The sequence below is a fragment of the Scophthalmus maximus genome, chromosome 12, assembly GCF_022379125.1.
Source record: "Scophthalmus maximus strain ysfricsl-2021 chromosome 12, ASM2237912v1, whole genome shotgun sequence".
NCBI classification, from domain to species: Eukaryota; Metazoa; Chordata; class Actinopteri; order Pleuronectiformes; family Scophthalmidae; genus Scophthalmus; species Scophthalmus maximus.
The window spans coordinates 16,924,212-16,952,118 of record NC_061526.1 but is presented as its reverse complement, the minus strand read 5'-3'; the positions used below and the strand labels follow the sequence as shown (position 1 = coordinate 16,952,118).

Below are 27,907 nucleotides of genomic sequence, written 5' to 3'. Positions count from 1 at the left end.
ATGTATGTTTCTGGGAGTGGGCGCTCTCATTTGCCAGAGAAGAAATGGAAGACGAGCAAAGGGTAAGATAGACGTGGACAAAGTATGGGGTACAGATGGTAAATGAGGGAAGAAAAAGAAAATAAATTTGATTATTGGTCTTCCAAAATGAATTCAAGGCTCATCTGCACAGGGTGATGTTGGTGTTTACGGCCAAACAGCTTCGGATAAACAAACTCTGCTCTGAAAGGAGAACAACCAGACATCATCATCTGTTGTAGAGAAGGGGGGGGGTTTAAAAAAAAGACTAGAGTTACCAACTAGAATCACAATTGTATGTGAAGTTGCAGTATTCAGATGATTTTTGCAATACAGATTGTGAAAATACCTGTATTTGTGTGTACCGTCACTGCAGGAAAAAAACAAGTCAAGTCAAATTTCTCAAAAAGTTCCCATGCTTGGCTAATAAAACTGATTGTGAACAAAAAGTTGTCGTCGTGACAGTTGACAGTGACTCAAATATGGATGTTGCTGCAAAGAAGCTGCAAACTCTAAAACTTCAACCCACGGCAGCAGAAGGTCTGTGTAGTCACCCCTGTTTCAAGGTTTCAAGGTGTAATGAAATCTCCTTCAGGCATTCGTGATTTGTTGTGTCCACAAGGACGGGATCTACGTGAGGCTGCAGTGACCTTTACCTTTGACCATCAAAATCAAATCAGTTCATCCTCGAGTCCAAGTGAACATCTGTGCCACATATGAAGAAATTACTTCGAGGCTTCACAAGAGAAGGACAGAGCGATGCCTTTTGTTGGAGAAATGACAAGATCATAGAAATATCATTGTAAAGTACAATGTTAAATTACCAAAAAATAATAATGAATCAGAATTTTAAAATGTCAAAAACAGGACCTCAGTCAATGTATATGTACATTGACTGACCCACTCATGACCTTTTAATTTCAATCTTTTCTGGTCCTATTCTCCTTCCCTTCTATTATCTCATACAGATTCATATCAGACTCAGATGGTTTTTAACTGAGACAGTTTATCGCTCAATTTACCTCAAAAGCTTAGGTACCAGTCTGGGGCAACATAAAGACAGAAGGAAGGCACTAGGAGCTGATTAGTCTCACTTGCCTGAAGGTTGAAGGCTCAATGCCACACGGACTGGGAAGTTAGTGAAGCGGGCATGTGTGTGTTAAACTCTGTGCAAGACGATTTGACATTGGCGTAAAACAATGCAGTTTTCTTTTTGTGCATGTTCGTGTTAAAATGTCTGCCTGCTGTATTTGCACATCTGGTGAAGGGCCTGTTTCTGAATTGGACTGTATAACCATCAACCACTTTACCGCAGAGTGACACGTTAGTGTGTGTGTGTGTGTGTGTGTGTGTGTGTGTGTGTGTGTGTGTGTGTGTGTGTGTGTGTGTGTGTGTGTGTGTGTGTGTGTGTGTGTGTGTGTGTGTGTGTGTGTGTGTGTGTGTGTGTGTGTGTGTCCTTAATGCTAGTGTTTCTGAGTCTGTGTTTCTGACTTTCTGTTTGTGTGTTGGCCTTGGCGGTGCCAGTCAGGCATGACAGGAGGAGAGAATTATAACCCGTAGGCACAGAGGGACCTTCTCACATAACAGTGTGGTGTGCGTGTGTGTGCGTGTCTGTAGACAGTGACCTTCTCTCCAGACTAGTGTCACAGACGGTAGGTTTTGGTACCAGCCTCTGGCTTTATGGCAGCCTATGGGCAACGTATACTACTGTCTGGGGAGAGTGTTTAAATTTGAGAGTGTGAGTTGTGTGTGTGAGTGTGTGCTTGCAGACCTCCCTTACCAAACCACCCCCCTCATGGTTTTCTTTCTTGCCCTTTCACTCAGGCAAAATTTCTCCCACGTTTTTGTGTTGTTCTATGCATGTCCAAAATGCTTGAGTTTATGTTTGTCATTTCCCCCCCTCACTTATTGTCAAACAGTTTTTAATTCTGATACAGGGAAAAACAACATGGTCACTGGTCTCACATTACTGATTTAAGATATTCTCTTCACCAATTAAAAAAGAATATACATACATTTACTCTGTACTTGGGAATTACTGATGAAGGATGTGTAGTCAATCCTTCCTTCCAATACATGCCACTCTCTTCCATCCAACTACCCATCCAGCCTTTCACCCGTACAGTGGTCTATAAATACTCGACAGGCAGAGAATGCTTGAGTAATGCTAGAGGCCAGGAATCACTTACAAGGGAAAGCTAACATTACAGTCTGTGCCAATTAATGAGCTCCATGAAGTCATGGGAAAATTTGTAAAAACACAAAAGGAACTTTTAATGTCTGCATTACATCTGTGTCATAAAGTGTCTTATTGTCTGCTCGTCTACTACATCTGAATGAATATAAAGACCTTGCACTCATCGCATTCATCAGGCAATTAGTACGAGCTCACAGCACAGTCTCCTACTTCCTAACTAACGTTCATTGAATCCAATTCTCAGAGTGCATATGTTCATATAACACATTTTATTTCAAATTCAAGCCTCTCTGTGGGGGAGGTTTGCTTTGTATTCAGCTCCAGTCATGCAAAACCTCTCCTACATACATATGCACAGATGCTCTGTTATAGTCTCTCTCTCTCTCTCTGAGCCTCCATAGGCCCAATTAGAAAGCCATGATTACTGACAGACAGGAATGAGTGGATGGAATTGAAAACAGTATCCCTTTTTTAAACCCACATTTGATATTTCATTGCATTAACATCCCTAAACATGACACTTGTAGGAGGGAGATAAAAGCAGAGGAGTGGGGAACATAGAGGAAAGAGGAAGAGGGAGCGGAGGAAAGAAGACATGTTGGAGAGAGGAAGAGTGAGGTGGTCAATTTAGTTAATTTAGCAAAAGCACAAAAGCCATTAAAATGAATGCACTAATTGTATAATTCATCCCTCTCACGAACACAAATGGAAATATTTTTTAAAATATGAATAACCCGTCAAACCTCAAGACAGTGGACATGAGACATTACATGTGTCTAATTACTTGAAGAGGCAAAACTAGCACCATAACTAAAAAATAACTAATTCTGAATTTAAAATGAAGGGAAGGTAATGAGTTGAAACTGAAATGACCCTGAAGTAGACTGTACTATACCAGACAGAGGTGAGGCTGAGGTTGCAGCTAATTGGAAATTTTAAGTGGATTAATATGTTGGTTGTGGCGACTCGCTCCACCTGCTGCTGCTGCTGCTCTACACATTCACATGCACACACAACCCTCGCTGTCTCTGGCTGCCAGAAAACTGCTGTGGCAGCAGAAACCTGACAGGGGCTCAACTTGACACATTTTCCCCTTTCTTTTTCTCTCCATGTCTTTCTCTAAGGAATATGCACACAAACACTGAACTGCCCACCAAAATCCTCTGTATATATGTGTCTGTGTTCATCTCAATGTTTCATTCTTTCCCATTATGCCAAAGTGTGTGTGTGTGCGTGCGTGCGTGCGTGCGAGAGAGAGAGAGATATACCCAGAGAGGCATACCTCACGGTGGTTTGTTATCACCAATGGCCTGCTAAATGAATCAGAGCCCCTCAGGCCTCTTGACCAGACCACACACACACACACACATCATGTTTCACAATATTGCAGAGGCATCACTCACTTGGTCAAACAGACCCAACAGCACCCCGTGGAGAAATATTGAGACCAGGTGAGAAATATCCAACACACACTCCAATACAAATACACAAACGGACACACGTACATGAGTACAAAGCAAAACACGCAAAGCTTGTTTGTGTGTGTGTGTGTGTGTGTGTGTGTGTGTGTGTGTGTGTCCATGCAATGTAGAAGAGTAAATTCTTGTTCAATTTCAGGCACACGCTCAAAAACACACTGACATATATGAAAGCACACACACCTATTTTCCCCCCAAAGAGTCAAATCCTATTCAAACATCCTCACTCTCGTAAAGTACATTGTTTGATATCACAAACACTCAAAACACCTTTGGTCCCGATATGCCCGTGTGCGAGTGCGCGCACGCGCACACTCGCAAGCACACACACACACTCGCAAGCGCGCACACACACTCGCAAGCGCGCACACACACTCGCAAGCGCGCAAGCGCGCACGCACGCACGCACGCACGCACGCACACACACACACACACACACACACACACACACACACACACACACACACACACACACACACACACACACACACACACACACACACACACACACACACACACACACACACACACACACACACACACACACACACACACACACACAGTCAAACCGTATTCCTCCTTCAGAGATTGACGTCTAGATCAACTAAGGATGAACATGTCGCATGCATATTAAAAAAGAGGAAGTTACAGTGTTTCTATTCTTTGAATCACTTTCTGGCAGACACACTGAATGTGTAAGCCTCAGAGCAAAACCATAAAACACACGTCTTGCTTCTGAAACATGAATTTCTCTTTAGCAAGCCAACTCGCTTGCCCCAATGGGGGAGAAAAAAGTTCGGAGCATGTCTGCTTCTTCGGAAAAAAAAAATAGGAAATTTCAGTTCTATTTTTATGTCAATCTGTGTGTTTGTTGCCTAAAATAAATAACATTAACCTGACAGCAGCACAGTGGTAGGTAAGTAATGGTGGAGAGAGCTTAAATATACCAGGTACTGCCAATTATTAAAAATAAAAGAGGTACATCTCAGTTTTGACTTTTTGACCTTAGTCAATAAGCCTTTCATTCAACTGCGTTTGTTTTATGAGCTTCAATGTTAGGCATGTTGTAGAAACTTTGTCACAGAACATTGGGCTTAGAAAAACTCTAAATAAACATTTAACCTTGACTTAATTAGTTTTCGGCTCCTGAGCAGGAAGTGTTCATCTTTGTCTTTCAGTTTCTTCAATCCTCAGCTGCAGTTTTAAAACAGCAGACAAACACGTAACATGTGTAGCATGTAGCTGTGGTTGTGTGTGTGTGTGTGTGTGTGTCTAGGAGTGTGAGTGAGTGAAAAATATTTTTTTGTGCATAAACCTTGGCAGGTGTCCAGCTCCACTTGGACGGAGCTCAGTGAGAGAAGGGAAAGACTTGTCTTGTCTTAGCGGTTAAATCCCCTCTGAGACGGCGAGTGAAACACGCTCCAAGAGTTTTATGTATTGTTGTGAAGCTGCCTTTTTATGGAGTTAAGCAGTGTTAAGCACCCCAAAAGGCTTCCTCAATCGCCTCGCCAACAGGTATTATAATACACAGGCTAGAGTTCACTGACAGACCATCAGCAGAAAAGGCTGTGTCAACTGTTTGCAGAGGATTAGGCAAATAGCATTAAACAGAATTATGTATGCTGGTTGAACAACGCATCTAATTAGCAATACCTGCGTTGTGTGCAAATTCAATTGTTTATAGATAATTAACTACATTTCAATTCCAGAGAGGTGTAAATGCATTTTAAATTCATTTTATGAATAAATAAATAGCCCTACAGACACCTGGACAGGTGTAAAATATTTTTCATTTAAGCTATAGGTGTGAGAGAGAGGATGTAAGTGTTTAGCCTTGAGTCACTGTCAGAGATATTCTATGAGAAGGTCGAGGCTGACAAAGGGAGAGACACTGGCACAAGGGGGATTTGAAACTAACAATCACGCCAGGACACAATCGTATGTAACACTGGGCAACAGGGCATCAGCAACTTGATGACGTCAAGAGTGAGTTTGTAATCATGATGTCACCAGTCCAAAGTTTCAGAGCAGCTGGTAGCATACAGTATGAAAGAATATTATATCACATAACAGTCAGAACCAAAAACAGACAGAAGAGACTGAGAAAACTAGATTGCCATAAATTGCCTTGAAAGCCAGTGTACGATGAACTGACGTCAAGCGAACAGGAAGAATATAGCCCTAAATTATAATCAAATGAGCAAGGCACTGAAATCAGAGCTTAGTCTAATAAAAATGATGATGACAGGCACTTCTGATTGAACTTTGCAGAAATAATATGAGTCAAGGTGAATTCTGGAGACAAGAGAAAGAGAGAGAGTAAGGGGAATTGTAGAGACATCCATGTTTTCTTTCATGCATGCAACGCAGTACATCAAATTCCTCATCACAAACGTGCCTTTCTTAAAGAGACAGGGGATCACCAAACGAGATTGTCTGATTCAAACTTTCATGGCAACGTCATCAAACAGTGGTTGAGATATTTCAGACAGCTCGTGTAAAGCTGTGGTGTCAGTCAAACACGGTGTACACCGTGTTCCAGTGCAGTTGTTTCTGTTGCTTTTCATCACCGTGTGACATTTGACAATGTCCTCATTCTTTAGCCTGATTTTCACATTCAACATGAAAAGGGGTGATGGGAGGAGAAACAGTGGAGAAAACGCTGCTCAATGAACACCAGGTCTGTTTTGAAATGCAAATGGATGAAAACACTTATTAATACGTGTGATAACTTTATAAATAGGGTGCGACTGTATGTTTATAAACAGCAGTCCGGCCTTCTCATGTGGATGGAAGTAACGTTGGACCGTTCATATGTACATCTCCTCTTTGTTCATCATGTAAACATGGGACAGACTTACCACCACTTTTACCTAACCTCCCTCTTCTTCTGTTTCTTCCCTTTTCCTGTGCACAAGCATGAACGCTGCCCGTGGCAGGAGTTTTTCAGCGTGCACAAAGATCAGACAGATAGTGGACCGTGAGGAGATATTCACTGAATTTGACATGATGTGTACTGGATTAGATTCAGCGAGTGTACCTTAAAGTTAGCTTCTGCACACAGCCACTGATGTGAATCTGTTTCCATCCTTTTTTCTCCAGACTGGCTTCTCTGCTCCAGCTCCTTTACTCTGCTTCCCCCTCTGCTCTACACAAAGGCCAGTGTGAACTAATCATACAAATTGTAATTAATTGCAATAGGGTCAGCTAAATGCTCTCCTGGTACTATGTTTTTATTTAATTAAATTTAATTTGCAGTCATTGTTTTGAGATTATCCACATCAACAGCTGACACACTAGAGTTGGATTTATTCAAATCAGAAACCAAATCAAAGTCACACTCAATGGGCCTTCAACATTTTGCATTGTCAAAAAAACTACATAATCAATCATGTAAAACATGGAAGAAAAAAAAGGCAAACCACAGACCTTACAGAGACGGAGCACTTTTTGTCTCTTTGCGTTACTCTCTAGCTGCTCCGTGACAGACAAGAGGGAACACATCAAAGCTCTTTCTAAATGTCATCCTAATTATCACAGACGTTATGCTGAAATATCAAAAAAACATCCCAAAATACCAAAGCCTCAAGTATACTCTCATCATGTAATCCCTTAACCTGGAGGTGAGTCAGGCTATCTGTGTGTGTGAGATTCACTGTGAGTCACATCCGACAATCAGCAGCGATTACCACAAACTTTACTGACTTCAAAGAATAACTAGTTCGAGGACAACTTGTACCAGAACTAAAAGTGGTGTATTTTTGACACAATGATTACAGGTGGGCTCGCTTCTTACATACTGCTACGATGCATCTACTACCACTACAGCAACTAGGATTATTTCTAGTCCTGGTGCCACTGTTATAATGTTCACTGCGAGTACTACACTGCTCCTCCTTAGTACAACACCTTTTCTTTAATCCTTGTAACAACAGAAAGTGCTGCAGCAAAACAAAGGGTTCACCTTCACCCCCTTTATTCACAGACAAATGGTTTCTTGTATAAAGTATGGTTATCTATGGCAATATTCTTCAAAAAAGTAAAAAGGGGGGGAGACATATCATGTGAAGCATTAACAACTTCATGACTGTGCCCAGAATCATTCACATTTCACTATATGGTCCACTACAGTGAGTTTGCCATACATACATAGTGAGAATGTGTTGTGCACATGTCAACTGAGAATTTATTATACCATCTAGTGGACTTAAATTATCCCACAAAGCATTGTAAAGAGCTCAGAGCTAAACATCATTAAGCATCGTGCAGACAAGGAAAGAAGGTACATTTAGATGACTGTTCAAAGAGATTTATGACCTGTGTATCCTCTGAAATTGTTCTTAGTTTTGCCATGTGACACACGACAGTGTGTTTTTTTCTATATAGAATTCCCCTTACAAAGTGAATAGTAGATGAGGATTTTTTTCACATAACATATCTTGACATCTCATACACAAACATCTGCATTTTTTTCCTGTGCTGGCACTGGGACACTTGATAAAGCAGAGCCATCATTAGTGCTGTGAGTCATACCTGTGCTTTCCCTGCTACGATAAGTTCCAATGTATGAGTGAAAGCTGTATTGCGCGACTACCTCCGCCCACCTTCAACCACAGCAGAGGTCTAATCTGCTGACTGACTCAGCTGCGGGCCTTTCCCTCAGACGCCAAACTGCAAACGGAAGTTCATAATGTTTCTGATTACTACTGTGTGTAAACATATGAATGCAACAGGCTTATGTTTCATTCATTATATGTGACTAAGCATGTAATTTAGGATTAATGTCACTGATTGTGCATTGAAACCAGGGGACCAAAGCACAGCTGCACCTACAGCACTGTTGATGTTAAGAAACGTCATTGACGGACTAATGAGGTTAATATATGAATGTGGAGTTCAATAATTCACCTGTGAAACTGGTGGATTGTGACGCATGACGTTTTTGGAAAGTTTCGGAAACAATTTAAGCTTTTTCCTCTGGATTCATTAAAAAAGGCAACAGTGTGGGAGACGGCCGCAATGAGTTTGGTTTTCCAACAAAGATACAATAAGACATCGACTGACTTTTATCCCATGGTGATCTATTCCGTCACACTATTGACCACCATTGATGTAGCTCTCTACCCGTATAATAGCATATTATATTAATAATACTAATATGAATATAGATTAAATAATAGCACTGTGTAACTGGCTGCACCGCACAGTTAAATGCACCACCTAGCAGCACTGCATCTGAACTGCCCTCCGACTGTGCAGGCAGGAAGACGAGCAGTGTGGACCTGAATGTCATCTGTTGGATTCACTAATGACTAAAACTGTTCTTTCGCTGGATCCGGGAGCTGTGTGCAAGGAAACGTGCACATGCTCGGCCAGCTGCTGTACACAGGAAGCTCACATACATTTTCCAGATTCCAGTTTCAGCTACTTTAAATAGGCGGGAGAGAATAATAAATGACATGAATAGCCAAGTCACAGATCCTCCTCAGTTATTTCATGGTGAGCATGTTAGCAGCCCTCTAATGTCCATTACCAAGAAAGACGTGTGTGTGTGTGTGTGTGTGTGTGTGTGATTTTGGGAGGGAGAGGAAAAGTGAGTGCATGGGGCTAATCAATAGTCTAAAGTCTTAGCCACACCGGCCTCTTACTAGCTCCCTCTGCTTCACTCACCTCTTCCACTCCATGTTCCCCCTCTCCTTCCCTCCAGCGCTACATTACCACAGGTACACAAAATAGCCGATAATTTGGGGATGTGGAGAGAGTGGGAGAGGAAAAAGAGATGAAAAGGGTGAAAGTGTGAAAGAGGAGAGAGGGTTGAGAGGAGTGTCAAGAGTGTTAAGTTTGGGATGAAAAGAGGGATTGAAGGATGTGAAGGGAGAAATGACTAAGGGGGGGGGGTGATTAAATGGTGAGACAGAGGGGAAAAGCAACCCTGGAGAGAAAGAGAGAAAGATGAAGGGATGCAGGGTGTTGAGTTTGAGTTAGATCCAGGGGAGGAGAGAGATAAAATGAGGGCTTCATAGTGAGAGGTGAGAGGTCACACTCTCCTCTGGCAGAGCTGTGGTTATTCCAAAATTCTCTCTCTCTCTCTCTCTCTCTCTCTCTCTCTCTCTCTCTCTCTCTCTCTCTTTTTTCCTCAATGATCTTCCACTCCTCTTTTATCCTCATCTCTCCTTCTGTTTCATTCTCCCTCTCCCTCCTCCCTGTGTCCTCCCTCACTACTTTCCCTCTCTCATCCTCTATGCATAATTCAAGCTGAGATTCCAGCATGACGGGCGTGGCCATTAAAAATACATGGGGACGCTGCGCCGAGGCCGTTTAGTGCTGCCTTACCTCAGAGGAGCAGCACCACCGGCTAGGGCAGCAAAGGCAGAGCAAGGGAGGGAAGAGCAGGGGGGAGGGAGGGAGGGAGGGAGGGAGGATGGAGATACAGAAGAGGAAAAGCCTATAAGCTTTAGAAAAGAAGGGAAAGGGAAAAGCTGGTAAAGGTGAAGTTGTATTATACTTTCCTTTCAGCAAATATTCGCTCATATTCACTTTAATTGAAGCCCTGAAGACAAACAAATCCAACCATGTGCTTCTTGTTTGACTGCTCTCCACCTGGCATCAGCAAACACGCAGGTCAGAGTCAACTTTGTCTAACTTGGACATGTGCATGGTTGGCCAACAGAAAAATGGAGAAGCCATTACAACTTTTTCAATATTTATGGAACACGCGTTGGGCGATGTCCGACAATTTGAAATATGTTGATGTGAAACATCACGACAGATAATGACAATGGGTGACAGACAAAGACCTGCCCCTTCTTTGCCTCTGAATGAGGCATTTTTTGTTCATGGACAGCTGACTTAATTCATAATGCTATATAATGAAAATAAATGACCTACAATTCCCAAAACTCAATTGACACAGTACAAGGGCCTGTCCATATCACCAACCACAAATTTCACAAACTCAATTTCTGGCTCTTAACTCTGTAGTTCAGTTCTTTTTGTTCAAAGGTCGTGTCCAATTTATCCGAGATCCTTGGTGTCAGTATCCTCTCTGGCCCATGCACTTTAAAAAGATCACACAGCAGCTTTAACCCTTCATTTTAATAACATCAACAATAACCGAGGGGACTATGTCACTCAGCTGAAAAGACAAAAGGCATTTGTCTTTTGATGACTACACAGACCAAACTAGAAGCATTCATAGCCATACCCAAACTTCAAATCTCTATAGGCCTTTTAGTGTCACTGATTCAAAAGTGAAACTGAAGCAGCTAAATGGAATTCAGTTGGTTGGTCTTTGGAATCTTATCAGACACCAAAACACTGCTTAGTGGTTTACACTGCTATCAGACATGAATTAACAACACCTCCAAATGATCAAAACAACAATTATTTAATTCACTTCCGTGACAAATTAGTGCCAGACCTTTTTTTTACAACCTTGCAATCACTTGGATTCATAACGGGCCTGTATTCTTTCCACGCAGTGCTAATGTCAATTTGAAAACAACATGTGGATTGCTGGAAGACGGGGAGGAGAGGAGAGGGAGTGTAAGAAGGAGAGAGGAGAATCACAGGAGAATGTTGCTGGGGGGCAATGAATGTGGATTAAGGCAGGGAGAAAGAAATATTTTCTGTCTTTCTCCTTCTTGACCTCAAGCTTAGGGGGGTAATTGGCAAAAACCTGCGAGTAATGCAGTCTATCTTTCTCCCTCTCTCTCTCTCTTAAATACACAAAAACAAACATGCTAATACTCCCAACTCTCAGTAGAACAATCCCACACGGGAGCAACAGCCCAATATAAACAGAGAACATGAACCAATATGCCATAAATAAGCTCCAATTTTACTCCCCATCAATCAATGAATCGATGAAATCGATTACTGACATTTGAATACACAAACAGATGGAAGGCATGGGAACACAGTAACTGTGTGTGACAGAACCAGAATGAGGAAGATTGTCATTTCCAGCATATGCCATGATCTATATAAATCTCCAAAAGGAGGAAATCTATTTTAACCGCACACATGCACATGCATGCTGTCAACGTGCACACACAGATGTTTTTTGCAAGAAGACATTGTCTGTTTCTGCTAATGTTCTTTCCATGTTTTTCGCCTTTTTCCTTTCATTAATAATACGCTGCTGCTAATAACATGGTCAGAAAAAGGGTTGCAGGAGATAGTGAGCAGACAAGGAAACAGCAGCAGCAGAAGGAGAGAGAGAAATTGAGGCATGCCAAGAGCAGCAGAGCAGCGATGTGGAAACACCAAACACTTAACATCGTTTTTCCTTCTTCCTCCCACCTGTTCTCTCTGATCTAATGTAACATCACAGCGAAATGTAAAAACACCTCGTGCAAACCACTTTTTCCCACTCAAATCTTCCGCCGCTCGTCTGAACTCTTTCCCTCTGACGATTACCATTTTACTGCCTCTGTTACTCTTATCCATCACCTTTACTGTCTTGCTTCTGTCTGTCTGTCTGTCACTTTCTACTGTCCGTGGGATGGAAAAGAAGCAGAACCAAAACAACAACGAAAAGTAAAAGGGAAGGTGGATGAGAGGAAACAACATAGTGACACTACAGTGGACTAAAAACAGATTAGGAGGCAAATCTGAATAATAATGAGGAGACAGAAAATGTGAAAAGCTTCACACCATTTTATCTCCATTATTTGTTTTATAGCTTTCATTCCAACCATTCTTACCCGATGTTCACTGCTCCGTATCAAACATACACAGGATATCTTCTTGAATTTTAGCTCTACAGCAGCAACCACTTATTTAAAATGTGTACTTTTAATTTGTATTTTTGTACAAATTTGTTTCTCTAAAATGGTATGAACAAGTATCATTCAGGAACTGGTTCCAAAGTCAAAGTATATCTGTACTGGTATTGAAGATTTTTGAATGCCCCTCGTTCCTTTACATTTCAGTAATAACAAATGTAACAACCAACAAGAACATTTGGTCTTTTCCAACAACAGAAACACACCTAGCAGACAAAACAGCAAGTCAATACATTTGGACTGGAGGTAACAGATTCAACAGAATCCCTGTTTCCCTATTTCAAACAACTTCCCTGGTAATTTTCAGGCTGCCACCAACTTTAACACCTGTATAGCAGCACTGTTCCCTGTGTTTGTGTGTGTGTGTGTGCGTGCGTGCGTGCGTGCGTGCGCATTCTAACAGGACTGAAAGATGACCCAAACAGTTTTGTCACCTATAACACAGCACTGAGCCAATATGCCACAGTCCCCTCAGTCAGGACGTTGTCACGAGTTAGTGTTTTTGAGATGCCGACCTCGCTAGTGGGCCACACAGTCATTCTCCAAGGTTCAGATTAAATGAAATAAGCTAAAACAACAGAAAAGACAAATGGGCACACAGATCTGCACACGCCATTAAAAGCTAAGCCAGGGGCCTGACGGAGAACAGCTGACTTGGTGGAGGTGCCAGTTCAATTATCTCTTGAGCTACGCATGAAGTTAGACAGCAGTGAGGCTCAGAAGCAACGTAGGACACATCACCTGAGAAACAGGACATGAAGTGGGAGAAGAGGTTATTTTACCAAAGCTAACAAATGAGGATTGTTTAGTGCCGTTCCACTGTGGAGAGATAGAAAATGACACACTGCATACCATTTGTGTGTTGACATTTGTATATTTCTTGCAAAGATTTTAAGTTTGCAATGATATAAAAGAGAAAAGCAGCAAATCCTTATGTTTCTGAAGCTTCATTAAGTACATATTTGGCTTTTTTAATTTTGCGAGTGGAGAAATTATTAAATACAAAACACAACTGTTGCTGATCATTTCTATTAAATCGATCTCTACTGTGATACATGTACACATCAGTACTCAAAACTGAAAAGACACTTGAGTTTATACTCTCCAGATAAATATCACTGCATGTATCAGATACATGACTTACTTACTGCATATTCCACACACAACCAAGACCAGGGTGGAAAAATACTCTAAACCAACAAGCACAACCTCTGCATAGGCACATTCAGTCACAAATCACAACATCATCCAATACATACAGAACTGGAGACAGTCCAAACTATTGGGCTTATTAATAAGTGAAGAAAACGTTGTATGAAGCCAATATATATATATATATATATATATATATATATATATATATATATATATATATATATATATATATATAAAGCCAATACATAAAGCCAATATCAGTGAGTACATAGCAAGGAGCTAACTGTCAGACGGTGAACCACCTGGAAAGACACGAGTTGTTTAGAAACTGACAGACAGACGCGATATTTCACTCACATGATTTGATGTCGAAGTCTCTGGTCTCTTCCACGCAGTTGAAAATATTTATAGCCAATCCATCGGCGACGTGGTGACGTGGCACGGCGCGTGTCGCTGTTGTTGTTGATGTTGTTGTTGTTGACGACACACCTGCATCACTGCTAGGTGGCTAGCTAGCTAGCTAGCTAGCTAACTCGTCTCGCATTAGCCACAGTGGGACAGGGACCATTGGCTTTCCGTTAACTTTCTCAGCGTTTACAATTTTAAAAAAAAAAAAAATATATATATATATATATACGTCAACTTTTCCCTGTTCGTGAAGAAACGCCGGAGGTGCGCGGGTCGCGCGCACCCGACCCGTGACCGAGGTCTCTCCTCCGTCAGCGGACCGAGGTGTGCTCCGGTGGGGAATGATCGGCAGCCAATCAGAGCCTCGAACTCGCTCAACGGTAAATTAAACAATGGTCATTTATGCTGAAGTGAAAACACCTGCGATCACTGCAATGAAAGTGCCCCCGCACCTGTGATTTCAAATTTAAAGGGATAGTTCAGGGATTTTTGAAGTGGGGTCGTATGAGTTACTTTTGCATGGTTAATATGTTACCTTATGGAGATGGTGATCGGTGATGTCGCTTAACGGACTGTTGCAGAGGGGACCACCGAAACACATTTTAAAAGGTTACCTGCATATATATATATATATATATATATATATATATATATATATATCTGTTCAATTGTTCGCTAAAGGACGTATTTTTTTTAGCCGTTTTAGTTTGCACTTTTTTTTCAAGCGTACTTCGGCCATGAATTTACTGCTTAATGACATCGCTGATCACCATCTCCATAAGGTAGCATATTATTAAATATGCATAGGTAACTCATACAACCCCACTTCAAAATCACTGAACTATCCCTTTAAGACATTACTGCATGAAGAGGGTTCCTAAATAGAACTGATACTTCTTCAGTATCGGCAAGAATAACACATTCAGCAAAAACTTGGGGAGGTCAAAGACACCACAACAGAAAGTGACTGCAAAAATGTCATCCATCAATTTCCCCTTTCATAGTCTTCGCTCCAATACAAAGTACAAACTCATTTGTACATTGTAACATGACTGCAACCCCATTTGCTTTACTCCAGATATCACGCTGTAAAGTTTTGGAGCCGCACTCCTCCCTGTTCCCCTCCCTCGCTCGCTTTCTTCCCCTCCTTGTCCAGTTCATTTATTTCAAATGAGAGAGTCCATTACCGCGGCATCATCCCAACGCAGATCCGCTGTCTTCCAAAAGCAAGCGGTGAAGTGATGCGTGCGGAAGACACTCCATCGGGGGAACCGAAGTTACGACAGAAACTCATGTCGGGACGACAGCCAAGTGCTTGAACCGTGTTGTCCTTTTTACGGAGCAAGGCACACTATATGGCATTTAAGCCCCTTAATACACACGCAATTGAGGCCTCCGTGACACAAGATACAGGCAAACACAGATGGCCAAAATTATAATCCAATTTATTATTATTATTTTATTCCTTTCAGGCGATAATTATCTAAACCTTTTGCGTCGTTTCTGCTGCAGCCAAGCTCTCTCGCTCTCATTTTTTCACCGTGGACAGTTTGCCTTGTCGAACAGGGGTGTGACCAATGGCACGAGTGACGTGTGCGTGTGCCAGGGGTCCGGGTATTGTGCATGCTGGCTCGCTGGCGTCGCCACCCGGCTGCTCCACATTCGCCCATGATTGTTGGCTCGGAAAGCCAAAGCACTGGCACAGGTCCTGTAAATCACACCGGGCCTCATCCTTTCACCCCAGAAACATGCCTGTTTTGGTCTCAGGGATGGATATAGAGGAGAGAAAATATTACCAGGGAGGGTTAGCGAACAGGCCCGTCTCTCAGCGGTCGTGGCATAACAGGAAAAAATTAGGATGTGACAAATCACATTAACGTTGGTTGCGTTTAATTTGTGTCGTGAATTTCGTTCACTTTAATGTTATTAGTTACACCAGTGTGCGACAAGCCCAGATTCCCACTGTGAAGAAAAATGAGTAAAGAACAGCATGTGTCATAAATATATCGTCCGGCTGTGATGTGTGAAAGCATCGCTCAGAGAGCAGATAGAATCTCACTCCATTTTAATGTGCTCTACAGGTCCTTCTCGATAAACACTCACGTGAAGATACTACACACAGACAGAGTCTATCTCACTCGCTCCATCTTTATCTCTCACACACACACACACACATTCAATTAGTACTTCAGTAAACCTTCTCACACAGGCAGGCGCACACATACTCACATCTGTGGTCAAGTAAATAAATCCACACATTAACACGGTCAGCAGTTTCACTAAACACATTTTTTAATGACTTGATCAGAGATCCTGATTAAACTTTAAATTACCTTCCTGTCTTATCAATTACCAAAACTGTGGAGATTTTTTTTAGATTTCTTCACTGTCTGTGTAGATTTAGGGGAGAAATTGGGATTTGGTGCTATGCCATAAAATCATAAAAGCACATTTTACACCTGGAAAATGTGTCTATTGAACTTTGCTGCCTGTCATTTCCCAAGTCAGATCAGAAGGATTTGCCCTATTCAACAAATCCAATTTACTCTTACATACTGTACGGCTCTTATTTTGTAAATGAATCACAACAAGGCAACACTTAACGAATGAAAGTAATAAATAATTTCAGACAATTAGGTCTCCCTTCACTAACCATTTGCTCATTAAAGTCTGCCTTCGTTAGTCGAGGTTGGACGATCGCGTCCTGCGCGTTGTGAAGAGTGAAGCAATGCGCACACACACACACACGCACACACACACACACACCAGCCCAGACACAAACAAGGAGCCGCTCACGTGCACGAGTCGGCACGAAACGGAGACCCTCTCATGTCCTAATGAGTTTTTCTGCTTGCTGTTCAGTGTGCTCTCTGGCTTCATTATCATCGCCCTCTTAATGCATAATGCCTCCATGAAAGAAATCAACACCACATCATTACACTCTGGAGGATGCCACAGTCTCTCCTTCTCACTTCTCCTGTGTTTTTACCCCTCTGACTTTTCCCTTCTGTATCTTCGTCCCATTGTCTTCACGTTAACCTTCATCTAATTAATTGTCGTCTCTCTTGTTCTGCCTTATTTCCTCTCTCTGTTCCATCTCCCTGCTTCTCTCAGGGTCTCCTTCACACTCTTTCCTCTGTCCGCTGTCTGCCCTGTCATTATTTCATCACACAGTCTGCTTGATTAGGACAAGGCTGCGGACGGAACTCCGCCTGACCTTGAGAATTAATAGCAAATCCGCCAGGAATTGCGTCGGAATTGGCCCTTTGAACAAAATGACCACGTTTCCTGTTAATTGCATTTTAATGTTGTCATCCTTTGCGGCGCCGAACGCCGAAATGATTTGTAATTCAGAGGCAGCCGCTGTGCATGAAAAGGAGATTGTTCTAGTGTGGCTTTGAAGTGCCCAAAAGCTCCAGCCGGCTCTACGTTCCGAGGGTTTCTGCAAACATTTTGCCGCCGCTAATTTGAAGCGAGTGTGTGAATGTAGTTGCACGCGTGTTTGGTGACATACTGTGCACGTAGAAAGATGAGGATGCATATTTGTACTGTATATACTTTCATTCTCTGTGCCTCCTGGGAGTGTGTGTGTGTGGGGGGGTTCATGTCACATGTGATATGGTGCAGAAATCCACTTCAAACAATAAAGAGAGCAGTGCTCAGGAAAGCAATCATGGTGGCGGCAATACACAGGCAGCTGAATATATCAGCGATATCACGCGGTGCAGCAGTTAATTCCCAGACAGACAGAGAGGACAGGAGGCTGCGGCTGAGTTATGGAAGCAGTTGGAAGGCTATGCCACTATTCTTCATACTGGCGCGTATGGGTAGACACGTATGCACATGTAAAACATACTTTACTGAGATGAAAACCCTTGAGTTGTTGCACATTCTCTCTACACACACACACACACACACACACACACACACACACACACACACACACACACACACACACACACACACACACACACACACACACACACACACACACACACACACACACACACACACACACACACACACACACACATTGCCCATGCACAGCTAGAGGCACATGAGGAACTATGGGGAGGGGGCGTGGGAAAAGCCTCTGCTTCTGACCCTGGCCTCGAAACACAACTTCACACAACTTCATACAGCAGAGACACTACTGTCTACTCAAAGAAAACAAGTGTGTTTTGTGTGTGTGTTTGTCTTTGTGTGTGTGTGTGTGTGTGTGTGTGTGTGTGTGTGTGTGTGTGTGTGTGTGTGTGTGTGTGTGTTTGCGTGTGTTTGAAAGCCTCAAGCAGAAGGAAGTGGAACTGAGGCTGATTGAATGCACGGTAGAGACTTCAATGTGTGTGTGTGTGCGTGTGTGTGTGTGTGTGTGTGTGTGTGCCTGTGTTGTGTGTGTGTGCATAAAAGCAGTGTTTCCTAAATTCCCCGCAGCAAAGTCATTCCATTTGCTCTCACCAGGGGACAGCCACCACTTATCAATTTATGAATTGAATTTCATTTTCAGCTTCCGACACGCAGCGTGTGGGTGTCGCTGAGTGAAAGGCGCCTTTCAATTCATTGTAAGACAGTGAGGACTTCCTTGCAAAAGAGCAGACAAAGACCCACACACACACACAAGCGCACGCACGCACGCACGCACACACACGCACAAACACACACACGCGCACACAAAGTGAGAGAATCCATTAGTGATAAGATTGATGTGAAGGCAACTATCACCTCCGCCCTCTTAAAAAAGAAACACCATTTGTCATCGCAGCCATAGCTGATGCTGTTTAGCCGTAGCTTTTGGTGTTCATACAGTGTGTGTGTGTGTGTGTGTGTAATTAGGTTTTCCAGTACAAATATTGGGTAATGCTCTGTTAGCTGTGGCCAAGGTTTGCCTCAAGGTAGTTTTGGAGGTGACCTGAAGTCTCAGGGGTTCAGCGATCCATAATGCCGCTGTAATTACCAGCCATGCACAAACACAATCAATATTCGGGGGACGAAGCACGTGGTTTCTGAAGAGGAGCGAGAAATAAAGACAACATAGAAAGAGAAAAAACGTCTTGACACATTAGACCCAAAGTAAACAGCTGCTTTTTCACACGCCCCGGAACAGCTGGAACGATTATTATTTAAAAGAGAGGTCTGTTCTGTACAATACAAACCTGAGGCTTGCGTTGCAGATTTCAATGATCAGTTACATGATCACAATTAAATAAACACGATAACCTTTCAGAAACTGTTTGCTGAACCATCCCGGCCATCAACACAGCTGTTCCAGTGCAATGGGGAATTATGACCAACAATTTATGGTTATGTCATTTTGTTTTTTTAATCTCCCAATAGTTTGGATCAAGGTTTCCCGACCTAATCAGATTGTGATCCTGTTGAACAAAACTACATTTCAAAGCCTCATTCGGTTTTCCTGGAATATTCAAATCATTTTAGAGGCCAGCAGAGGTAAGAAGAAAAAAAACCCTCCATAATTTCTCAGCTATCTCATGACACCACCTGGGCATCCTGACTCGGTTGGGCTCCTACATAATCTGCCGCAACTGTTTCTGTAATTTGCACGGCCCTTCATCTCTTGCCTGGTGTGTCTTTAACTTTTGGTTTGACGTTTTCAATGTAATCATAACGAACAGAAATTGTAGCCAAAACTAAGAAAATAAGACCTGCAGTCATCTTGGTGTCTTCACACGAGCCCCATTTTCTCTTTCGTTCTTTTTATAAACTAAATTCCATTGGAACTCCCTCTGAAATCCGCCGCTGCAACGTCCTGGTATCCCCATAAGGATTAACAAAGTTTCATCTTATTATATCTACTGTCACCCACCCCCCCCACCCCCCCCCCCCCCCCCCCCCCCCCCGCATCCCCCGGTCCTCTCTGTATCATTCCACAAAGCAGCAACGGTTTTAAAGATAATCTTCAAAAGAGGAGCCAAACAAAAGAAACACCAACAACTTTTGTTCGACATGATTTCTCTACGTTATGACTGTCAGCGCTCGGCTCCCTCTGTGGCATGAGCCTGGTGGAGGGAGAGAGGGGGAAAAGCAGCTGTTTTCTTGGGGATTTGGACGTGGAATATTTCACACAATCTGTTGTTTGAATCTCCTTTGTCTGCTGCTAGATTAAAAGACACACACACACACACGCACACACACACTCTCTCTCTCTCTGCGCTTTACTTGCTTTCTGAGCCCCTTGTGTTGAGTGGGCGGCTATAGCTGTGACTGGCACTGTCAGATTAGACCATTTAAAGGACATATGTTTATTGAGGAGTGTGTGTGTGTGTCTGTGTGTGTGTGTGTGTGTGTGTGTGTGTGTGTGTGTGTGTGTGTGTGTTTTCCAGACTATTTTCAGACTCTGACGAATGCTACATTATCCATGTTAAACCATGCTGAGAGAGATACAGTCTTGTGTCATATAACACCACCGCCACAGGCCTCTCGTTGATATCAACACACACACACACACACACACACACACACACACACACACACACACACACACACACACACACACACACACACACACACACACACACACACACACACACACACACACACACACACACACACACACACACACACAAACACACACACACACACACACACACACACACACACACACACACACACACACACACACACACACACACACACACTCTCACACACACACACACACACACACACACACACACATATCTTCGCTAAATACTTAAGACTCCCACACACACAATCCCTGGCACATATTTGTTATATACCGATGGACACATAAGATTCACTCCCACAATAACACACACACACACACACACACACACACACACAATGCACTAAATCGTATTAGGCAAATGAGAAGGAGGCAGCACGGAGCCAGAGTAGCACTTGGTTCAAGTGCCGTTGATGAGACAGATCCGGGCATAAATCATGTTTAGTTGTTATTGTTGTTGTTTAATATGCAAATCTTCCATTCAAAGCACAAGCCGGTTGTTAACAAGTGCGTTCAAACACACACACACACACACACACATACACCCACTGAGAGTCGATAGATGAGGATGTGGAATGCGCTGGGCGTCACTACTGGAGTCATACTTCATAATCATACAGCTATCCATCAGCCATGTCCCACTAATGATGACAACGCCGACACACGTGCGCTTAAGCACGCACACATACAGACACACGCCAGGAGAGTAAAGTATTCTCCGTCACAGCTGTGAGACACAAACGTGAGCGGCACAAATAGAGAAGACACACACTGAATACACATGAGCGCTGATAAGGAGGCTCAATTTGGCCCACACACGTACTAGAAGACACACGAACACAAAGAGATGTTCTATCATCACACACACACAGACACACACACACACACACACACACACACACAAACCTGTGCTGAAGTGAATGAAGTGGCTGTTGACAGATTTCAGCAGTAATTGATACCCTTGTTTGGCAGCCATTTTTATTTGGCTGAACCAGAAGCCAGGAAGGATCTAAGCTCTGCAGCACACAGGCACACACACACACGCAAGCACACACACACACACGCACGCACACACGCACGCAAGCATGCACACACACACACACACACACACAGCCCGTACTTACAAGTCTCACTTCACTTGACACATTGTGACTTATCTCTTCACACACACACACATTTGAACACACGAGATGAAATCACACTTTACGCGTCTAAAGACAAATGCGCAAGCTAAAAATCTGCCCTTCCCTCCTGATCGGTACAAGGAAGAGGTGGCGCTGCTGCGCGAGGAAAGGATGACTACATTTTAATTGGTTGTCATCATTGAACTTTATCTGCTCGGTGATGGTGAGGGAGGGGAGCGCTATGGAGGTGTCTGTCGCGCCCATCATTCAGGGAAAAGTGTGTTGCCGAGAAGAGAGGAGAAGAGAATCTTACCTTGAACAGGCGCAGGATGTTGGCCACCATGATGGACACCGAGCTGGCTGCCGCTCCAATCACCCCTACAATTTTATCCGGCTTGGTGAAGATCGGAGGGTCTCCGTTAGCACAGCGAACGTCGGAGCCGTCCCTCTCGATCAAGGCCTGCACAAAAGTCAGGGACTGCTCCAGAGCATATGTATCCCTGGAGCAGGTATCCAAGATCCGGGCCCCCAGCGTGATGTTGGGCAGCAGCTCCGGATCCTTGTTGATCAGGTCGATAGCGAACATCATGGCCTCCAAACGATGGATGCCCTTTTCCTTTTTCAGCTCCCCGCAGGGCGTGCCTCGGTCACCCCGGGAGTGGACAGGAAATAATCCTCCGAGGATGATGTCCCCATCCAGTCGGATGGAGTGGGCGTACTCAGGCGCCGCCTGAGGGTCTATGGGGATTCGCTGAGGGGAGGTGACAGGAAGGAGCCAAGTGTACGAAGTAGCCACAAACAGGAAGATGACAGAGGGAGACTGTGGGTAGGAAGTGGGGTTCCACTGCAGCTCCATGATCGGCAGATAAGACACACAAGCGCAAAGGTGATCTTGGGGGAGTCTTTAAGGTGGGGTATTCCAAAACCGAGGTTGTGCCTTCGGGAGCAAGGCCTTCCTATTCGTCAAAAAGGGAGGGTTGGTGGACCCCAGGCACGGAGCTAGCCGAGCCCCATGAGCGAATCATAATCCAGAAGAGACAGCAGGATAATAATTTTAAAAGGTGGCGGAGAAGAAAATGTGGCACAGATGTTGGAGAAAATCAATTTAGGGCCTGTAATCCACAAGTCCTATCTTCAGTGGAGCCTGTTGAAGAGAGACAGAGAGGACGTCAAAGTATCAGTGTGATGTGAATGCCAAGCGGCTGCACTGATGTACAGTCCGCCTGACAAACAAGTGTAAACCACCCTTGGGCAAGGCAGAGGTGCAGTCAAGCATGCTAAAGCCCCACGAAGCCACAAATACACAATGCTCGTTGGCCTGCACACACTCACAATGGGCACAGTCTTTCCAGGAGACCCATCAAAGATGTTCACCGTCATTGCATAATTGAAAACTCAAAGTCTGTCGGTTTTCACAAACACACGCTCATCTCTTGGCCTATCGATGAGCGGAGCAGCTGTTGGAACGACGGCCGAGAGCCACGGCGAGGCTCCTCGGGCGACTCGCGCCAAAGGTGGCAGGCGACCTGCTGCGGCCGAGACGATGGAAGGAGACACGTGGGACGCGGACACAGAGGTGAGACAGGGGGCGAAACCAGGTGAGACGGGGCGAGGGAGACGGCGGTGAAAAGACGGAGAGTGGCGCCTCGGGGGAAAATGCGCCGCAACAGGTAGATTTAACGTTGAATATGGTTTCTTTGCATTAGCGGCACTGAGTGTGCCACTATGTGCTTGCAGCCCACCGCAGGGTTATTGCACCTCCATCCCTGGCAGTAATAATGTCATGCTCTGCCCGCCGAGCTGCGCATTACGCGGCCGTATACCTTGAGTGGTGCTGCGAGTCGGTTGAGGCCAGGTCGGGAAATTGGTTGTGACAAACTGGTTGGTTCCTGCATGATACAAGCGCTAATGTGCTTTCATTAGCCGATGCCCTGGGGATTTATTTTCTCATTTGCCCGCCTTGATCCAAAAATCCCTGTTTTTATATTTTTTGCATGGAGGCTGTTTAAAGTCAGAGAGGTTTTTTTTTTTTTATCGGGTTAGGTGGGTTAATTGTTGATTTCCTCCTTACACTTTCCCTTAAATCTGCCGTGAACAAACACACCGTCATTATGCAATATGATCTCTTTTTTTAAAAATTATTATTCATGGCTTTACCTCAATACTGTCTCAAAGCTTAGCTACTGGGATGGCTCAGTCAGGGCCGGTTAATTAGCCTTTTAGCGCTTTCCGTTACTTATCTTGTCGCAAAGACGCCGCGGTGGCGAGACACCGGTACTTGTCCTCGGGGCTCCCGAGGATGCTGGCAGCCTGGGAACAACCTTAAAAAAATCCCAATTTGAACAAATAACCCAGAGTTAAACTTCTGGTAGGATTCATAAGTGGCCAAAGGAATAACATGGTGAAAACAGACTCGTAGGGACCATTACGAGCGCAGGCGGCGCCATTTTTCTATCGCCATTACACTGTGCAATCAGCTTCAACATCATAACCACAAGTTTGAGCCCAAACTTTTTCTATTTCCAAGCTACAGGCACATGAGAAGAAGTCAGAATATCAATTCCAAAGAAATACTGAGATTCAACTTTTTCATTTTTTGGACATTGGTGCATGCATTGTACAGTACGTGTCCATGAACCAAGGCTACAACCGAGTCGTGATACCTAGCAGACAACCAGCCCAGGGCCCTGGGACCCTCGGGGGCTTCCAAGACTCCTGGTTCACCTTGTGGTGATATGATTCCTTATGAATGTGTCTGTCAATACTGCGTGCCTGCATCATTACCCGGTCTTGAGGGAGGGTGTCAACAGAGGCCTCCACCATCATTTTTTCCCTGAGGGCAATTTAGTTGGTTAACCCAGTCGTGCTGACATGATGCTACATCCTGAGATCAGCATCTACCCCATTAAGTGCTACACTGTTGCCCCAGCGGCTTCCTCACGAGCTCATTATAATAATAGTTTAAAAAAAAAAAAAGAACCGACAGAAAAGGCTGGGCTTACACTGAACGCAAAGCCTTATTCGAGATACTTGAAACTTTCGAAAACATTCAGCCGGCCTGCCTAATTTCCCCCTCAAGGGCCCCTCACAGGTTTTGGGCTCAGATCTCATCACAGCGTGAGCCTCTCTCTCGATGAATTCCATTTATAATTCGATTCTGTCCCAATTAATTCATCAGTTTCCCTCTCTAAATGGAATTAGGTCAACGATACTCATTCACAGCCAAGCCCCCGCTAGGATTAAAAAACCCCAGCTTTATATAGGTTAGCCGGCTCTGATTCATCTGCAAAACACCACGTATTCTTCTCCGCAGCAATATTGTTCATTCCACACTTCTTCTCCACTTGGCTCGGGCACGCAGTGGGTTCAAATGAGGCTCGGGGTCCCTGTTATTGGGGCTCACTACATGCAGTTATTGGACTGACATCTGCCCCTTCATATCTGATCGGGTCCATTATGGCTCACAGACTCGTGTTCTGTTGATCCTCTCTCCCATGGTTTCACTTGGTTCGGAATTGGATCTTCCCAAACACAAGGCCGCCGCGTGTACTTAGGAGGACCTAATGGCGATCTTGGGGAATGCATTCGTGACTTAGGACTTTGAGATTGCTTTTAGCAATGAAAAGTGCCCTATAAATAAAAAAGTATTATTATTATCATTAAAATGTCAAAAAAGATATGAAGATGCAGTCAAGATGTAGCTGCATGCAAACGCCTGAAAGGAGAACAAAAAAAGAACCTTGTGTCGGGGCGATATGTGATCATCTCGTCAGTCGTGACTCACTCTGTTTTATGTCTCATTTGCACTCCGATTGGGAATTATCACATTTCCAGGGATGTGACAGCCAGTGACATCTACACTATGTCTGCATGTTCCCATGTCGTCGCCTCACTCCTGATGATATTTCTTAATAACCTGAACCTCAGCTATTAATCCCCTTCAATCTTAACGGGGGCCCAGCGCTCCCGAGAGCGTCCTCGTACCTTCTGAGGCTTTGCAGAGGTTCAAAAAACTGGATTTGTGCTCCTGCGCGACAGCCTGAGAGGAGAAGAAGAAGAAAAAGAAGAAGAGAAATGAAAAGAAAACGGCAGCGGCAACGGCGGCAGCAGCAGCAGCAGCAGGCATCACGAGGGAGAAGGTTCACCTCTGCTGTGATGGTAAGTGGCTCGAGGATGAGGAGGGTCGGCCCCCGAGGAGGGCTGCGGAAACTTCATCAGTCTTTTTCATTTACGCCCACCGGCCCAGGTGACTGTTTCCCGCCCCTTGTTCGACACATGGTTCTACCTCGTCACCTGGCCTCTCCTTCCCTCCCGCTCCTTTCACACCCCCCCCCCCCCCCTGCTCCACACCTGGCCTCCTCGCCTTCCCCTCTGCCATCGCCTCCTCCTCTCGCCTCCTCCTCCTCCAGGGAGAGGCGCGCTGCTCTTTCCAGAGAGTGATGGCCCTGTTCTCTCCCGATCCTTCCCTCCTCACCCCCGCCCCCCCTCTCAAAAGGGGGTCTTCCTCTGAGTCGCTCGACAATTCAGGGTCTATGAGACGAATACACACACGTCGGTCGATCCGAGCCACACTAATACTAATACTAATCAACTGCATTTGCATTTCCCCGTCTCCTATGAATGCCATCCACGGGCGAGACGCACTCCCTTGCTCCCTCTTCTGTCATCGTTCAACCGTTTGGGTTCCTTCCGTACGTGGATACGAGACACAAAGGAACCCCAGCATGCATTGCTAAGAGACAAGAGATGCTGTGGTTCACCCATCTTCTTTTCTTCTTTCTTTTTTTTCTCAAACACATGCCTCTGACGTGCTTGAGTCGTGCGTGTCTGGAGAGAAGATGCAGCCCCACGGGTTCAGATAGGAGACTGCACGTGAGATCAAAATGTGCACGCTCATTACGCAGCCCGATGGGCTTCTTCCTGTTGCAGCACTGGTGCTGTTCTGATTGCACCCTCATTAAGACGGTGCACATCCACACAGTGCAACAACCGGCGCAGTGATACAGTATCTTCAGGGAGAGCAAATGATGGAGCTTGTTTTCTCGTGCACCCCCCCCCCCCCCCAACTCCAAGAAATGCACAGACATGTTGAGTTACTATCCCTCTATCCCTCTCTCTCTCTCTCTCTCTCTCTCCCTGTGTGCCGTCGCTAAAGACATGTACTCACCCTCCCTCACGCTGCAAAAAGCAATCCAAGTGAAATAAGCAAAATTGTGAGTTATGATCAATAAGCGCCTACGGTGGAAACAGGGCAGCGGGACCAGCTGAGACAGTGACGGAGGAATGTGGGGATGCCACCGGCAAACAGCAGTGCAACAGCATTCAGTCATGGAGAGAGAAAAGAAAAGAAGAAGAAAAAAAAAGGAAAAGAGACAGAAAAGAAAGGAGGTCAAAAAAAAAAGAAAAGAAAGAAGAAGGAATAGGGAGTTAGAGTAGATGTGATACCTCAGGAAATCAAATTCATCCGGCAGTGTGCGAAGGGTGAGAAGCTCCGTCTCCAGCCTCCTCCGCGGAGTCCTCGGGGTCCCTGCCCGCCCCAGGCAACTTCCTTGCGGAGCTCAGCACTTTCTCTCTCTCTCTCTCTCTCTGTCTGTCCCTCCCCCCGCAAAAAAAAATAACAGTCCTCCTGGTGTCAGATTTTGCTGTTCTTCCCACAGCAGCAAGGAATATTAGACCATCCGCAAAGCCAGAGACAGGAGAAAGAATTAAGAAAAAAAAATAATATATATATATATATATGTGTGTGTAGTCGATGTCTAGAAAGTGATCCGTCGTGACCAGCAGAGATGATGCTGCTGGAGAAGGTGCATTATTGATATTACAATCAAAATAAAAAAAACTGCACTTGTTTAAGGAGACAATAGAAGGAGGCTGCCTGTAATGAAGTCGATACCCAAGAATGAGTCTCCGATTCACACAGAGAGAGAGAGAGAGAGAGAGAGAGAGAGAGAGAGAGAGAGAGAGGGAGAGAGAGAGAGAGAGAGGAGGGGGGGTGGGAGCAGAGGAATTCATCACACACGGACTCTGTCACTCATAATCAATAACGTTGCCAAAGCCCACCTGGTCTTCCTTCTCTTCTCTTCTCTTCTCTTCCTCTCCATCCACGGTCCTGTCCGCGCGAGCGTCCCGCACTTTGCGCATGAACCCCCCTGTTCCCGCGAAGTCCTCCGCTCCCGCACGGACGCGCGCGCGCGCGCGAGCCCCTCACACTCCGGCTGCTGTCGGTGCTGAAAGGGACAGCGCACGACTCCGCAGCCGAA

The 27,907-nt window shown here is 44.5% G+C and overlaps 1 protein-coding gene across 5 annotated transcripts in view; it reads right to left on the bottom strand.

The window, feature by feature from the left end:
- grm8a (glutamate receptor, metabotropic 8a) overlaps window positions 1-27,525 on the bottom strand; it is a 350,909-nt gene extending 323,384 nt beyond the window's left edge. For 2 of the 5 annotated variants that reach the window (XM_047336164.1, XM_047336166.1), the window contains exons 1-2: window positions 27,093-27,522; window positions 21,961-22,791 (exon numbers count right to left, since the gene is read on the bottom strand). In XM_047336164.1, coding sequence (XP_047192120.1) covers window positions 21,961-22,503 — 543 coding nt within the window. In that variant the 5' untranslated portion in view covers window positions 22,504-22,791; window positions 27,093-27,522. Of the gene's footprint in view, window positions 1-13,994; window positions 14,221-21,960; window positions 22,792-27,092 lie in introns of those variants that run through there. The other 3 variants (XM_047336165.1, XM_047336167.1, XM_047336168.1) reach the window with 3 other exon arrangements.
- Window positions 27,526-27,907: the final 382 nt, after the last annotated feature.